The 14,868-nt window shown below is 42.7% G+C and overlaps 1 protein-coding gene across 11 annotated transcripts in view; it reads left to right on the top strand.

The window, feature by feature from the left end:
* Positions 1-428: 428 nt before the first annotated feature.
* The window catches only part of LOC106658987 (electroneutral sodium bicarbonate exchanger 1), a 33,591-nt gene continuing 19,151 nt past the window's right edge, over positions 429-14,868 (top strand). For 10 of the 11 annotated variants that reach the window (XR_001339544.2, XM_014381233.2, XM_014381228.2 and 7 more), the window contains exon 1: positions 10,145-10,670. Coding sequence is in view for 9 of the 11 variants with exons in the window: in XM_014381233.2 (XP_014236719.1) it covers positions 10,645-10,670 (26 nt within the window). In the remaining 2 variants the exon portion in view is untranslated. Of the gene's footprint in view, positions 1,006-3,525; positions 3,826-10,144; positions 10,671-14,868 lie in introns of those variants that run through there. The other variant, XM_014381227.2, reaches the window with a different exon arrangement.

The following is a 14,868-nucleotide window of genomic DNA, read 5'->3' as shown; positions in this document are numbered from 1 at the left end:
GAAGAGCAAGCAGTTTTGGGATGAAATATCAAAATATATCAGCATCATAGTGGCGGAGAAGAAAAATATATCAGCAGCTGGGTATAGATTGCCCTCTCTCTCTCTCTCTCTCTCCGTCTGCTACTGTCTCCCTTCGAAAGTACGAAGCTCTCTCTCTCTCGCTTGAATGTATTGTGCGCGCTGCGAATCGTTGGCATATCGGTGAGACACACCCACACACTCTAGCTGCAGATAGTACAGGGGTAGTAGGTACATAGCTGCTGACTGGGGCGTCGCATGCGCGTATACGTACACACACACACACACACACACACACACACGTGTATGTATGCAGGGGCACACATGGATGGAACGACGTCGGCTAGGATCAATACCCAGGCGGGCAGGCAGAGCAGTAGGCAGCATCAGAGCCACCAGAGCTTTTCGCGATATGGTCAGCGTGTGCTGCCGTAGTAGCGCTGCTCCGTAGCTGGCACCAGCGCCGACGTCGTCGTCGTCGTCGTTTCCGCCACCGCCACCACCGCCAGCCAGCCAGCCAGCACACACCACCTCCGCCGCCTTCGCACTCGCAGAGTCGAGCCTCGACGGAACGACCGTAGTCTAGTCGCGTATCCGCTCGCAGGCACGCGCGCTCGCGGCCTCCTCCGGCGCACATCGTATTATATGTATCATCGTGTGATATCCGCGATATATATATGAAAATAAAATTCCGCTCGATTATATCGGGGAAACTCGACTCTCGAACCCAGTAAAGTGCGAGGATTAAACGAAAGTCACAGAGTTCGTTGTGTGCAGACCGGGCGCACAGACCCAGCGACCCATCGATCGTGTGTGCAGGCAGCAGCCGAATCAGCAGGAGCTGATTTTTCATGTGCTTTGCTCCGCTGACCTGCTTGTCGTCGGCTTCGATTAGCTGCTCGTCTGCGACTAGATCCACGTCGAGCTTTGTATCGCTTCTCTCCAGTCGGATCTCTGGGCTCCGGGGATAACACACAAGGACTGCCGGTTAGTTTTTTGCCCCCTTAGTCACACTCCTTGCCTCGGTTAATCTTGTAATGTATACGCGAGCTTGCAGCGATACACTTTCGTATGTATATGTGTGACTGAGTGCGTGCCCGAGTGTGTGCGTGTGCCTATATACAGTTATATCATCGCGTTCGCCCGATAGGTATATGTCGCGGTGGAAGCTGTACGCTTAGTTAGCGCAAAACACGTGGGATACTTTATGCAGGGCTGCGTATTCGCTCGTTATATATACAGGTATATGCGCGATGCATAACGACGTCGTCGTCGGCACTGCGTCACACGCATGATTTTTCCTTTCGCTCCAGTGCCGAACGCGAGCGCACATACACGAGAGCGCATATATATAGCTATCGCTGTACGATTTTTACGATGTGTCGGCGTGCGTCCGCTGCTACTGCATATGTATATATATGTGGAGCGCGTCTATAAACATTTTTCCTTGTCTTTGCACTCCCATAACACGTCAACTTATATATAACGTAACGTTATATATGTTTTATCGGGCCGCAGAGGGTGACATTTTTCTCTCTCTCGCATGCCTATACATACATATCGCCCGCGCGCGCGCGTATCACTTTGTAATACGGTCGTGTGCAGTGCGCGCCGCGGTTTCGACCGCTATGTAGTTTTCGAGAGATACGAGATAACACACCGCAACTCGCCTGAATATTTGAAACTGTTTGCGACACTCTTCATCTTTGACACGCGTGGAGCTCGAGTACGTGTGTGAACGAGAGCTCTTTTTTTGTGTCGCTGCTCCCTCGCTGCTTACGCAAGTTTATTAATATATTTTGGACATATTTAACGTATATAGCGAGATTTAGGTTCAAAATTATGATTGTAAATAACCGGAATTTGATTCCGTAACTTTGCACAATTTTATTCCCCCCTATCTCGCTCTCTCTCTCATGGCTCTCGGCTTTGCACAACGCGATATTATAATTCTATTTTTGCCGGAACAACCGCAAGCACACCGCTAGTTAGATTCGATCACTATATAATCCGTGCTTGGTCGTGGCTACTGTCGTCGCGAGCTTTTTTTTGCTTCCTCTCCTTCTCTCTTAGTTGATCGGTCGCCACGGTATAAATAAGCACTCGATGTAATAATAACAGCTTGCGCGCGCGAGAAAAAAACTTTATTTCCTCGGTGCGCACTCGAGCTTGCGAAGCGCGCGAAATACTTATCATTGGTCGTATATATAAATGCGACAGATTCCTCGTTGGCGCGGGCGTGGGTACCTATTGAAAAAGTTTTGCCTCCTCCGCGTGCTTCGATTGCCGTTGCACCTTTTCTTCGGAGACAAATGCCAGCGACGAACGCTTATATATAACGCACACACACACAGCTCGCAAAGGAGGAAAGAGAAGAAAAAAGCTCTCGACTAACTAAGCTTTGCAGAACGAAAGTAAGGTCGTGACATACTGATCGAAATAGAGACAACGAGGTAAAAAAGACTAACGTTTTCTCTCTTTTTTCCCCTCTTTCTTTTCCTCTCGTGCGTTTGAAAATTGCTGCGCAAATTTTTCGAGATCTTTTCCGTGTACTTTAATATAAAACTCTCGTGCACCGTCTTGAGTTGATAACAGGTGAGAAGTACCTCGAGGAGCTTTTCGCTGTTTATTTGGGCACAAACGTATACATTTGAATGTCTCGGGGTAGTAAGGGTCTGCGGGATCGGGTCAAGGGCTGCACATAGCTGTTGCATTTCAAAGAAAAAGCAAAAAAAAAAAGAGAGAGAAAAAGACAAAGCATAAAACGAGCTGCCTGTAAGAGAGAGAGACAGAGAGAGAGAGTCCCCTCAATGGACGAAGTCGTATAATTCCGCGATTAACTCGCGGCGAATCTCGTCGTGAATCGAGCTCGCCAAGGGAGAGGGTGTTGTTGTGTAGAGGCGCGAGTGCGAACTATAGCCGAGGCAGTGAGTAACTCAATATCAATGATCCCGATTTCTCAACATCATTCATCTGTATTGATTTTCGTAGGTGTCAGAGAGCTACGAGTACTGCAGGCCCCCCCCGGTAACGAACTATTTGAACCTTTAGAAAAACTCGGTCTTTCGGTCTTTACACACAGGCAGCTGAGAGATGTAAGGCTGGCTACCACTGGCGTATTCGTGTTCTACTTTCCTCGAATCATCTTATCGTGCCACAAACACACGCTCACGAGTGCACGCGGAGATACTCCTCTCGACTCTCGAGTAAATATATACATACAAATAGTCGTAGGGCAGATGCGACACGTGCACCTAGCCCTCCGCAAATACGTGTGCGTGTATCTATGCATCGTATAATTAATAAGCCTTCGTGTAATCGAACAATTTTCTTATGTATAATACACGATGCGTCGATTTCGATGTCAGGGTTGCTTTGTACTTCTCACCCACTCACCCACACATACACAAACACACTGCACCCCCGCGTCCACGAGTACACTTTCACATATTATATATGCCATAATAAAGCCAGAGCGATACACGCTGATATTTATCATTATTACAGGCAAAGCAGCAGCAGCAGAAGTAAAGCGACGAGGCAATGCTCGCGTCGAGGATAAAGTGCCGGTAGTCAGCGTTGAGCCTGCGCTTTGGGGGTCTTAACGTAACGACAATAGTCCGGCGTCGTCGTCCCACTGCGTGCGTGCGTGCGCTCGTAAAACGCACCCATATATACATGTATACGGACTGCTGACTGCTACTACTTGCGAGCGAGCGAGAGAGAACGCGCACGAGCCAAGAACAAGACGACGGAGGACACGAAGCTGTACGGAAGAGCCTCGTCCGTTACGAGATAGCTACAAGGGTGAGTCTATCATCCAATTCTTTCTCTCTCTCTCTCTCTCCCAGCTATATCTTTCCACTCTTTCGGTGCGGAGCGATTTTTTTTTCCTTTTCTCTCTCCGAAGGGGGGAAGATTAGCCTGTCTCTTGAAGGTGAAATCGAGGTTACTACATTCGCTTTTGTATGCGGGAAAACTTTGAAACACACATACGCGTACGCGCGACGGGCCAAGCGTGCGAACGAAGGGTGGATTTTCATAAAGGTTTTTCTGTGGGGATGAATAAATAATGTGTCTCGTGTATACGTCAAGACGAGCCCGACGCGTATTACACGAACGCGAATACGAGTCCGGCGAGAAACGAAAATAAAAATATACTGGTTTCAATTTTCGGAAATCTACCGGAGCTTTTGGGACGAAAATTGAGCTTTGTGTACGGAGTAACGCATACTGTTTACCGAGCTCAGTGAGATGACGTCGAGGAAAAATGATATTTACGAGCACATTTTGCGGGTGATTATTAGAGTGTTAAATGCAGGGTGTAAGTATGTAAATCATTAAAAATAAACTGCCTACGCAACGAGGTAACAAAAAAAAAAAGAGAGGAGACTCGTTGCATCGTTATGAACTTGCAGTGTCAGGGGACTGTACAGTACATAATACCCCTGCATGTTAGAAAGATAACAAAAAAAAGTTATGATGAAAATATGAACAAGGGATTTGAATAATAATTGCGGCGTGTTTTGAATTCTTAATAGCGGCATTTAAAAATAACTCATCGATTGGTAAACAATTTTTACCTCAATTATTAATTGAAGTCATCCTTACTTTTGCAAAAGAAATGAAATAATTGAACGCAGTAAATCGATAGCTCGAATTAATTTTTCACTCTATTGTCGTGACTTAAGTTTATATAAAAAAAACACTTATGACTGCTTCAGTTTTGCTTTTACCTGATGAATATCCGTGCATGTAAATGAAATGAAAGATCATCGAAAGCACGTGGAACATTTCAAGGATCTACCACAAAGGAAAATAAAATTTTAAAACGTGTTTTTTTTTACTTTCCTTGAGTTTTATTCCAATATGCTACCCGAAGACTTTCTTAGATACATTTCGCGCATGTTAATAGAATATTCAAAGGAAAAAAGTTTACCGCAGCGCAAAAAGCTGTGCAGAAAAAAATCTGTATTTCATATTTATTTTCGTGAAATAAGAGAATGAATAAGCTTTTTCAGAATATTTTTTACACTTATTTTCATTAAACGTATGCAAATTAACTCGAGGGTGTTATTATAAATAATTCATACTCCAATATAAATGCACCACTTCCATATTACTTTACGCGACTTTATCATTTGCCAAATGGCAATCGCACATGGACAGTTTGTTTACATTACACATCCCGGAATTCGTGTCGCAGTTGCCGCTTCCATTAAAGTTAAGCTTTCAATCACTTTTGATCCGGACCACCGCTAGATGGCGAGTACCATTATCTGTAAATCTGCAAGTGGTAAAGTGAAAATAAATGTATAATATGAGTATGAAAAAAATTTGAGTAATTTACCGGCCATTTTAATTTTCGCATTCGCAGAGAAAAATTTACAAAAGAATAATTTATGAACTTTATCTGTATTGGCCAAAGACTATCCATAAAATGTTGAGCATTACTACCAGTAATCTTATTTTCATTTTACAGTATCCAATACGGAAAGTAATATTTAATATTATATTTGAAATTTCACACCACAAAGCTCTGAAGTATAACTATACAACAACTTGGCCTCAGTTTATAAAAAAAAATATGAGAAAAAAACTTGAAACTTTTAAAAATAAATGGAAGGCAGATCTTATTAAATTTTTTACGATCTTCATAATTTAAAAAGATACTTGAAATTGTTCAATCTTATAGTAGCTTCGCTATATCCCTTTAATCGATTTCAATGGTCTTATATAATTTAATTACTCCAACGAAGTCTGGATTTATCGAAATAAATTTTCATCTAATACAATTTAATCTCTATTGCTTTCAATCCTTGGATTTAGCCTAAATTAATTTTTTTTCTCCATCGCATCGCGAACTCATTTCTTTTCAACTACGACCCGCATCCGTTTTTTATTACCTGCTCGACATTTTCACAAAGAATCAAATCGTTCGTGTACCGACCTGCGAAAACACCCGACCATTGTGAACCCTAAATTTTCCATCTCCGTCTGGCTGCAGATGTGTCAGAGAACCACAAGACTCGCACCCGCACACATTTGCTCGGCTCGATAAGATTAAAATCAACATTTCTCTCACCCACTCTCGCCGCGTATACACTCGTCGAGCTAGACGAAGCAATAAATGACTTAACAACGAGATTTCCCACTTCAGTGTGCAGTTTAGCGCGCAGACGAATGTAAAGGCGTCGAAAAAGCCTGTCAATTTGTATAATATCCATTCCGCGGAGCTAGTGTTGTCGGCTACGTGTGAATGTGCAGTGCTGATCGATTTTCAGGGTAGAAAAAAAAACTTCATCTCGGCCTTGTTGTCAGCAAATTGCATTCTTGCATATACATCGGGAAGCACACATATATATCGCTCGAGCTCTCAAGGTAAACAAAAGTACTACCGACACTTATTTAGATTGGCTTCTGTAATTTTTTTCTTCTTCAGTTTTTCACTTTTTTTCCCCTGCATCCAAGATCATTGCGTTATATTGTCGCTGTCCGCCTCGTGTGGCATCGTTGGAAAAGCGATAAAGCTCGATTTGATTAATCTTTAACAGAGTCGTATAATGAGCATCGCGTATCCAGTTTGAGCTAGCTCATCTCTCTCCGCAACGATTACGAGGCGCTTTTCACATTTATTTTCCTTTTTTTTGCCTATCCCATACATCTCTGCGAAAACATCAATAATATTGCTGAGAATTAGACGATGCATTTGAATTGATAATCAAACGACGGCATATACTGTTTTGTTACACTCGCATGCATGAATAATTCATGCGAACTTTTGTCGAGAGAGAGAGAGAAAAAAAAATACGGTCATCTGGATGCGTGTCGAACGAAAATAAAACAATTTTTATACATGTATATAAATTTTTATTGCATAAATCATGCTGGAATATAAACTTCTCCTGGCCAGAGCATGATGCGGGTGGAAATATTTTTGCGCATCGATAAGTTTATACATGCACTCGGCGAGCGTACTCGAGCTCGAGGCGCACGCACGTGCTACACCCCGGGTTCAATAGCTTTTCAAGTGCGAGAAAATAATTTTTGTTCAATTTTCAAGTACATGCATCAAAAGTTGTACTTCTGTAAATTGAATTTCCAACCTCTCCAGGGCTCTATCTCTCTCTCTCCGGGCGCGAAGTTGTAGAATAGAGAAAAATGCGCGCGCGTATACGTACGTACAGTATCCGACGTAAACAATGGAAACGGCGAGCTGCATTCGGAAAGTGCTTCCGAGTTTTCGTGCTTGAAAAAGTTTTAATATTTAGTATACGTGCTTATAGTTGTATGTTCAAAGAATATACCGTGCTTATATCGCCGAATATGTGGAACTGCATTGATCGACTGTTAAATATCAACGCTTCTATATAACGACTAATTGACATTCGTCAAGAAATTTGCCGAAACGAGAGATAAAAATAAATTTTTCAAATGAAAAGCTATGACACAATAAAAATAGATCCGATTAGTATGTGAATGCCATAAAAGCCGCAAAATAAAAATAAACTTTTTCCGGAGAATTCGACAAGATTAATACTTGTATCATGAAAACCGAGTAAATTGCGAAAAACGATGTCATCGATGGCACGCGCCGACCTACGAGCACAACCAAAAAATCGTTCAAGTACAACGGATAATAAAGCGCGAGATCGGATCGTTTCGAAAAGTCGAACTTAAAAAGTTATCATCGGCGGTGCGATTAGCTATCAATCACTGCCGAGATTACAGGGCATTGCTTATTGATTTTTGCCTTTTTCATCTTGCGTCGCGATCGCGCGTCGAGTGCATTGAAAACACAATCGTACATAATGTGTACACATCATAAGCTGCAGTTTATTAAGTCTCTATTACGCGAAAGGGGGGGTGCAGCGCGAGAAATACGTAAAGAAAATCGCCGCCGCCGCCGTCGAGGTGCAAAGACGATTGACCAGGTGAGACAGGCAGTAGTAAACCAGCTATCTCTGGTTACAAGCAGTTCCAAGCGGCGAATGCAGTCCGGCGGCAACGGCGATCTAGCCTCATGGAATTATTTTCTCGTAGCAGCAGCTTTGTATTATTTTCGCGAAATTCGCGCGTCTGTCAATGTTTACGTAATACGCCGAGTAATGATACGGAGTAATCGTCGGAAATGCATTTCCATATCATCAAAATGCGATGCACAACTGCATCTCGGACTTTTACATTCGAGTGCGCTTCGCTACAAATACATCGCGACTCGTCTACTTGAGGTATAATAATACAATAGAGCTACTTTGGCTCATACACACAAGTTCGCAAGCGCAATCCCTCTCGTATCACAACGTATACATCTTGCGATATGACAGAGCCGAGGAAAGTTGAAATTACGCCTTCGCACGTGAGGCACTCGTAGTGTAGATACACAACTCCCCTGTGTCCCTCTCAATCTCCCAGCAATAGAGTAAATTAAAAACTGCCGTGGAGCGTAAATAATATATCGCACAATCGCGAGCGCCTCTCTCGCTTCTCTGCAACGAGCCGTTGCCGCTATATTTTAAGACTCCTCTATATACCTCCGCGTATATGATCATCGCATGAGAGCCGCCTGCGTGTGTCGTACTCGTGTACGCGTATAATATGAAGAAGCAAAGCAAAAAAAAAAAAGGCCGCAGCTACTTTATATATCTCACAAAGCGGCTGACTCAATTTCGTTCTTCGCTCGCTGGCACGCATGTGAATCAGTGCCTTATATTATTCGCGCTACATACATATTATACATCTACGTGTTGTCACTGAGCACGCGTCGCTCGTTTTTTTTCTCCCTCGCGCGCGATTGATGCCTCGGACGCCCGCGTTTTCTTCGATATATATATATATGTCCCCGACTGTCCGCTTTAACGGCTCGACTTTGAAACTCGAAAAAAAGCACGATCGTCGTGCGGGTTTGTCGTGGTTTTAGTTTCATGTATAAATATAGGGCCATTTTTAAGTTATAAGTGTATAGCTTCCTGTTTCGCGCGAAAAACTCATGGAAATATATGAGAAATCAATTACCACAATTTTTGGAAGCGTAAAAATTGGGAGCGCGTGTTATTGCTGCTTTAACATAGATCTTATTGACGTAAGTTAACTCTTCCACGAAGGGTGGCGATCAATAATATAGCCATATCGCCAACATCGTCGTCGTCGTCGTCTTCGGACATCCAACCATTCTATACGTAACGTGGTAAAGCACCAAAGTTGGCTTTTTTACAGGCGATGCAGGCAGGCAATTAAATTGCTTCGACGGGGACATTCGGCGTAATGTCGTTAGCGCGCTCGGTAGTAGTACTTTTAAAGCGGCCTGCGGAATGTAGTTTTACGCAATTGCACGGTGGAAAAAGACGGAGAGAGGAAAAAAAAAGTAAGCGAGATGAAAAAATTAGCCTGCTTGGCAGTATTGGACTGAATAAGCCACCTCGTCGTCGTCGTTCGCGCAATGCCTTTTATTATTATATACGGATCAAGTTTGTACATAGACAGTCGTTACCTGAAATGATACAGCACGCGATTGGTATTAGTCGCGTGCCGTGTGTTTTATGCGCGCGTAATTGAGTAGCAATGCCTGCATCGGAGTTACATCAGAAGTTGGCCTCTCTCTCTCTCTCTCTCTCTCGCACGACATATTATCGATTAGAGATACTGCACTCGCGCGTGCCTTTTAATTTTTCGACTCAGGCGCGAGCTCGCCAATACATAATATACGTGAAATTTCGGGATATTACGAGAAAAATATTGAACTAACGTATATACGCGCGCGTCATCTGTTCGATCGTAAGCGAAATCCAGACTCTAACTTATCTCGGTATCCATGGTACAGTATTGCGAAAATTTCTCACGTACGAGAGAAAGAGAGAAAGAGGGACGGCCGTACCACTGTACGCTTATGTAGATATATGTAATAATTCCTTATCACTCGGTCTACCGGACGGCGCGAGTTTTCTCTCTCTTGCTCTCCCTGCGGATCTGTCTCTGTGTCTGGCCTCTCTCTTTCTCTCTCTCTCTCTCTTTCACTGATCGAGCGGTACGGAGCCGAGAGCTTTGAGCGTGTATATGTACACTACTGTGCTTAAGCCACGATGTGTTACGCGACGTAAACATAAAAGTCAGTTGGCGTTCGTCACGTCGCTGGGACGCACGTGCTCGTCGTCGTCGCCAGCCGCCACCACCGAGCTCGCGATCGACCGCCTCCATCAAAAGTTGTTAATCGCTTTTCTCGCGCGCGTGTGTATATGTGTGTGTCTGTCAGTCGCCCGACGCAAGCACAAAAATGCGTCCGCAGCCGCAGCCGGAGCAGCAGCAGCAGCGGAGCGCACATATTATCGTTTTTGCGTTACGACAAAATAATACCGCTCCGTACAGCCGTAGCCAGTAGTAGAGTCTGAGCCTTGGAGCACGCGATATATATTTATTATTATATATATTTTTGATTAAGCTCGAGCGCGCGAGTAACCTACTTATTATTTGTACATATGTAGCAGCAGAGGTGCGAGTGACATTTTTCGGAAAAACAAAAGTGCGTGTAGTGTGTTGTATCCCTCGTATCGTTCTCTTCTTCTTCTTTTTTCGTGAATATAATTATAGCCGAGTGGTGTGCGATCGAAGTGAAAACAAAGCCGCCCGACTATGGAACTAGAGTCGGGCTTGCCAAAGTAAGTTGAATTTGACGCTCATTCGCTCGTTTCATACGCTATATTATACCGCGCGGGCGAGGAACACGCGACAAGGCCGGCCCCGCGCGTTATATTTTTAATGCCCTCTGCAAAAAAAGATCATTGCTCTCTCTATCTTTGTCGCGGGGTAGCACGAGTGGCGACAACACGCGGGGGCACTGTGTCATATTTTATTTCCGAGACTCGCGTGGCGAAACTCTTCCTCTCTCTTTCTCTTTCTCTTTCTATATACGAAGCGAGCAGTCGCGTATCGCGCGCAGTCGGTTATATTTCGAAATCTCGTATATTATGCTAATTGCACAGCAGCGGCGAGTATAAAAAACTTTTGTTACAAAAGACCGGGCCTTAATAATAATTTTCTTTCGCAGCGCGAAAAACGAATAAAAGTTGATATTACCGGGGGAACGAGTGATAAACTCGAGTTTGTTAACTCTCTGATATCTCTCTCATTCGCTCTCTCAGTCTCTCTCTCTCTCTCTCTCTCTCTCTCTCTGTCTCTGTCAAAACAAGCGACGGTGCAGCGGCAGTGGCAGTGGTCGCGCAAAATTAAATAATCGCCCGAGAACAAAGCTTGTCCCGTGTACGTCTCGACTCGTCAATCTGGATAATTAAATGCAACTGCATAATGCTCGCTACGAACTATTTACATGAAATCATCATTCATAAGTATCGCTGCACGTTGCTATATCTCGTAAACATTTGTACGAGTCCATGCGCGCTCTATATGGTTGATTCTCTAGAAATGGACGAATTTCGACATGTAAATTCGAAAATATTATTATGAACTAGAGTGAATATTAATGCTCAGTTATGATTGAAAAATCATCTTTTTATCTAATACTGCAAAAATTAAAATTATTTTCATTATATTAATAACGTAATTTTCAATGCATATAAAACATGTGAAGTTGAACTGGGACCTTACAAAACTATTAAATTGATATCCAACATTTTCTCAGGTAAAAACGGTCAAAATTTGGTGACTTGTTTTTAGTCAATAAATTCTTTTCTCGGACTGGAAAGGGACATTCGAGCTAGACATAATCAAAAGACTTACAAAATTACCATTTAAACACACTTGCATAAAACGTTATCGTTAATAATATTCAAGAAATGATTCTGAGTACGTCTTAGGAAGATTTCAGTTAGTCTCATCATTATTGCTAGTTATTCATTTAAAACCAGGCTTTATGCAATCATTTTTACTTTTCTATTTGCAGATTTTCAGATAATGATCCTCGCCATCTAGCGGCGAAGGCTTAAAGTGCTATTTATGCTATTAAAGTTGATGAAAATTGATCTGAATTCTTTAAAATAATTAAATTTTTTTAGAGTTAGTTCATATGCCCTTAATATTTGTAATATAAATGTAATAGAAGCATCACCAAAAACAAGTAAACTAGTGGCAACCCCAGTTGCAGAATGCTGAGCAAATAGAAAATTTAAATTCAATATTGCAACCGAGTTGCTGACAGGACTGTTGCCTCGATTTTTCATTCAGATGAATACGCAGGATTATTTCCGTTAATTATTATTAATTAATAATATAATTAACAATATAATTAATAAAATAATATATTAATTATTATTAATTAATATTATATTATATTATTGATATTCTTATGAACAATATGCAAATTAATGGTAATTTAAAACATTTTAAATTAAAATTTTTTGTTCATTGAGCCTTGCCTTTATTGATATTCAAAATTTTTACTAGGATTGTTGAAACAAAGTTGATATTTAATACTCTGATTCCAACATCAAAGATCGAAAAGTCTGATTCAGTTACATTTGAAGTTTTTTTAACACTTATTTGAGCCAAGCAGGTAGTTAGCAATACTAATCTAAAATCCAAACTATAAATCGTGTTCTATGAATATATAATAAAAATGTTATCTATGAATTTCTTAGATCTCATTCATACCTACAAGACCTACCTGAGGTTCCTTAACTACTCTAGAAAAATAAAGCTCACGAGTTATCCTTTACTCAGAGAATTACCCATATATCGCGAAAAACGGACGGCCGCGAGAGAGCGTCAAAGCACATCAGTATCGAGTAACGAGTTTAAGCGCGACAAGTGTCGCGCGCACTGGTTTCGCGTTTCCTCGGCGAAGATTATTATTACTGCTTCGCGAGTATGTAGGGGCTGGTAGTGTACAATGTCCGCGTAATAAAGCATAGGTTTACGAGCATAAACGGAATATTAATTGCTTTCCAGCGATCTATTAGTGCGTTAACAAAAGGCAAGAGCTTTTTACGCCGATTTCCCGAGTGAAAGGCGCGCGCGCGCGTGCACACATTAAACAAGCTTTGCCGTGGAAAGGGAAAAGCACTTGGGAAAATAACTAGGACTGCGCCGCGGATGTCGGAATTTTCGCGAAAGCTCTCCGAGCAAAAACACATCACTTCTAGGGACTTGAGTGAAATACCCTGTTATATTGTTACATCGCAGGAAACTAGTATAAATTTGCAATTTCATAAAGTTTCAGCGAAATCTCGATTCGAATCTTTGTGACAGCGACTCGCTTCCGCGCGTATACTTACTTTATAACATTTTAATCCGCGCGTATATAACAGAAATTTTCTTACGCATAATAGATTGAATTTCACGCGTGTATTAGAAGTCGGTAATTTATTTAGGTGGCCATAAATACTAATCAGCTTGTTGAACGATCCCCCCGCGCTGGAGAGCCTATATAGCTGGCGGCGCTACTCATTTTTCGCTCTATTAATAAAGCACAAATCGCTTCGGGAGAGAAAGAGCCCCCGCGTCAACAATGTCGCTCGCGCGTTCGCGTTCGAATTTCCAACTCATTTTCTTGTCTTCGCCCGTGTCTAAATGCGTACGCGTCCCTATCGCAGCCACATCTAAACGTCATTGTCGCAATTACTAAGATTGCCGCTACGGCAGACGTGTGACGACGATTGTTCGAGCATATATATATAACGCATGCAACCTTCGCCCGCCCAAGAAAAATCGTCTCGATGCTCTTCTGGCCAATTTTTGTCCCGGTACGTATATATTCGTTCAAAGTGGGCATCACGTGAGACCCGTCAAAAGCTGCCGCGAGATTCGTGACAATATTTACAAGTCGTCTGCGGCTCGAGGCACACTCGTGATCGCGACGAGAGACACAGCTATACATAAGTCGAGTCCTCGATACGAGTCCTCACGTCGCTGACGCTGCCGTTTATTATATGCACACTCGAATAAATCAGCGCAGCAGCGGCAACGAGAGCACATGTGCACGTATTATTGTGCAGTTGCAGTTACGGTTTCTCGCGCTAGCTTTTGTGTTATAATAAAGCGCCGATATATAGCTCGCGTGTACACACTACTATGTGTAGAATACGATCGAGCACGTGCTTGGGCGAGCTCTCCTCGGTCACACAGGCACTCCAAGTAGTCGCGACGCGTGCACCAAGTGCACATTCACATACGGAGTGGCATCACACGCATGTGTGTGTGTGTCGGGTGCGTTTATAAACAAACACGCTTAATATCGCCGAGCCCGAGTGTCGCGTTTATACGTATACGTACAATAATGATGCATAGTACTCTGCATTATATGGACACGCGTGCGCGAAACAGACAATGGCAATGAAAAGCTCGCGCGAGCTCGCGGATACGTGGCGAATTTAATACGCCTATAGACACATATGAGCACGCACGATCGCATCGCAATGATCGTCGCGCGGCCTAATAGTTATCCAATTGTGTAATCGTCGTAACAGCGCCGCGAACTTGACATTCGACGATGTATATGTAACGTCACACTCGCTCGTATACGAAAAATTCGATCTACGAGAGTGTGTGTGTGCGTATTGTAGCGTCGACGAAAACAGACGAAAAAAAAGCTAGTATCATACGCGGAACTTATTAAGAGCGATCATCGAACGCAACTCGACGGATCGTCAATTGCATTTTAATGACGGATGCTATTTGCGCACGCGCGCAAGCGGCCAATTTCATAATTGCCCCCGGGACACAGAGAAAGCATTTGAGTGCCAACTATAAGGAGATATACATACATATAGCAACTTATTTATGCATTGGTTCAATGACTGAAAACGCGATTATATTTTGCTGCTTTCGAGCCTTTACCTGATACTCTCCGATGCATATTACGAACTCAACGTATTCCAATAAACACTTATACGATATTTACCG

The sequence above is a fragment of the Trichogramma pretiosum genome, unplaced genomic scaffold (assembly GCF_000599845.2).
Source record: "Trichogramma pretiosum strain Unisexual culture from Peru unplaced genomic scaffold, Tpre_2.0 scaffold2, whole genome shotgun sequence".
Lineage (NCBI taxonomy): Eukaryota > Metazoa > Arthropoda > Insecta > Hymenoptera > Trichogrammatidae > Trichogramma > Trichogramma pretiosum.
The sequence above is the reverse complement of the archived record's forward strand: the minus strand, read 5'-3'. Positions and strand labels throughout refer to the sequence as shown.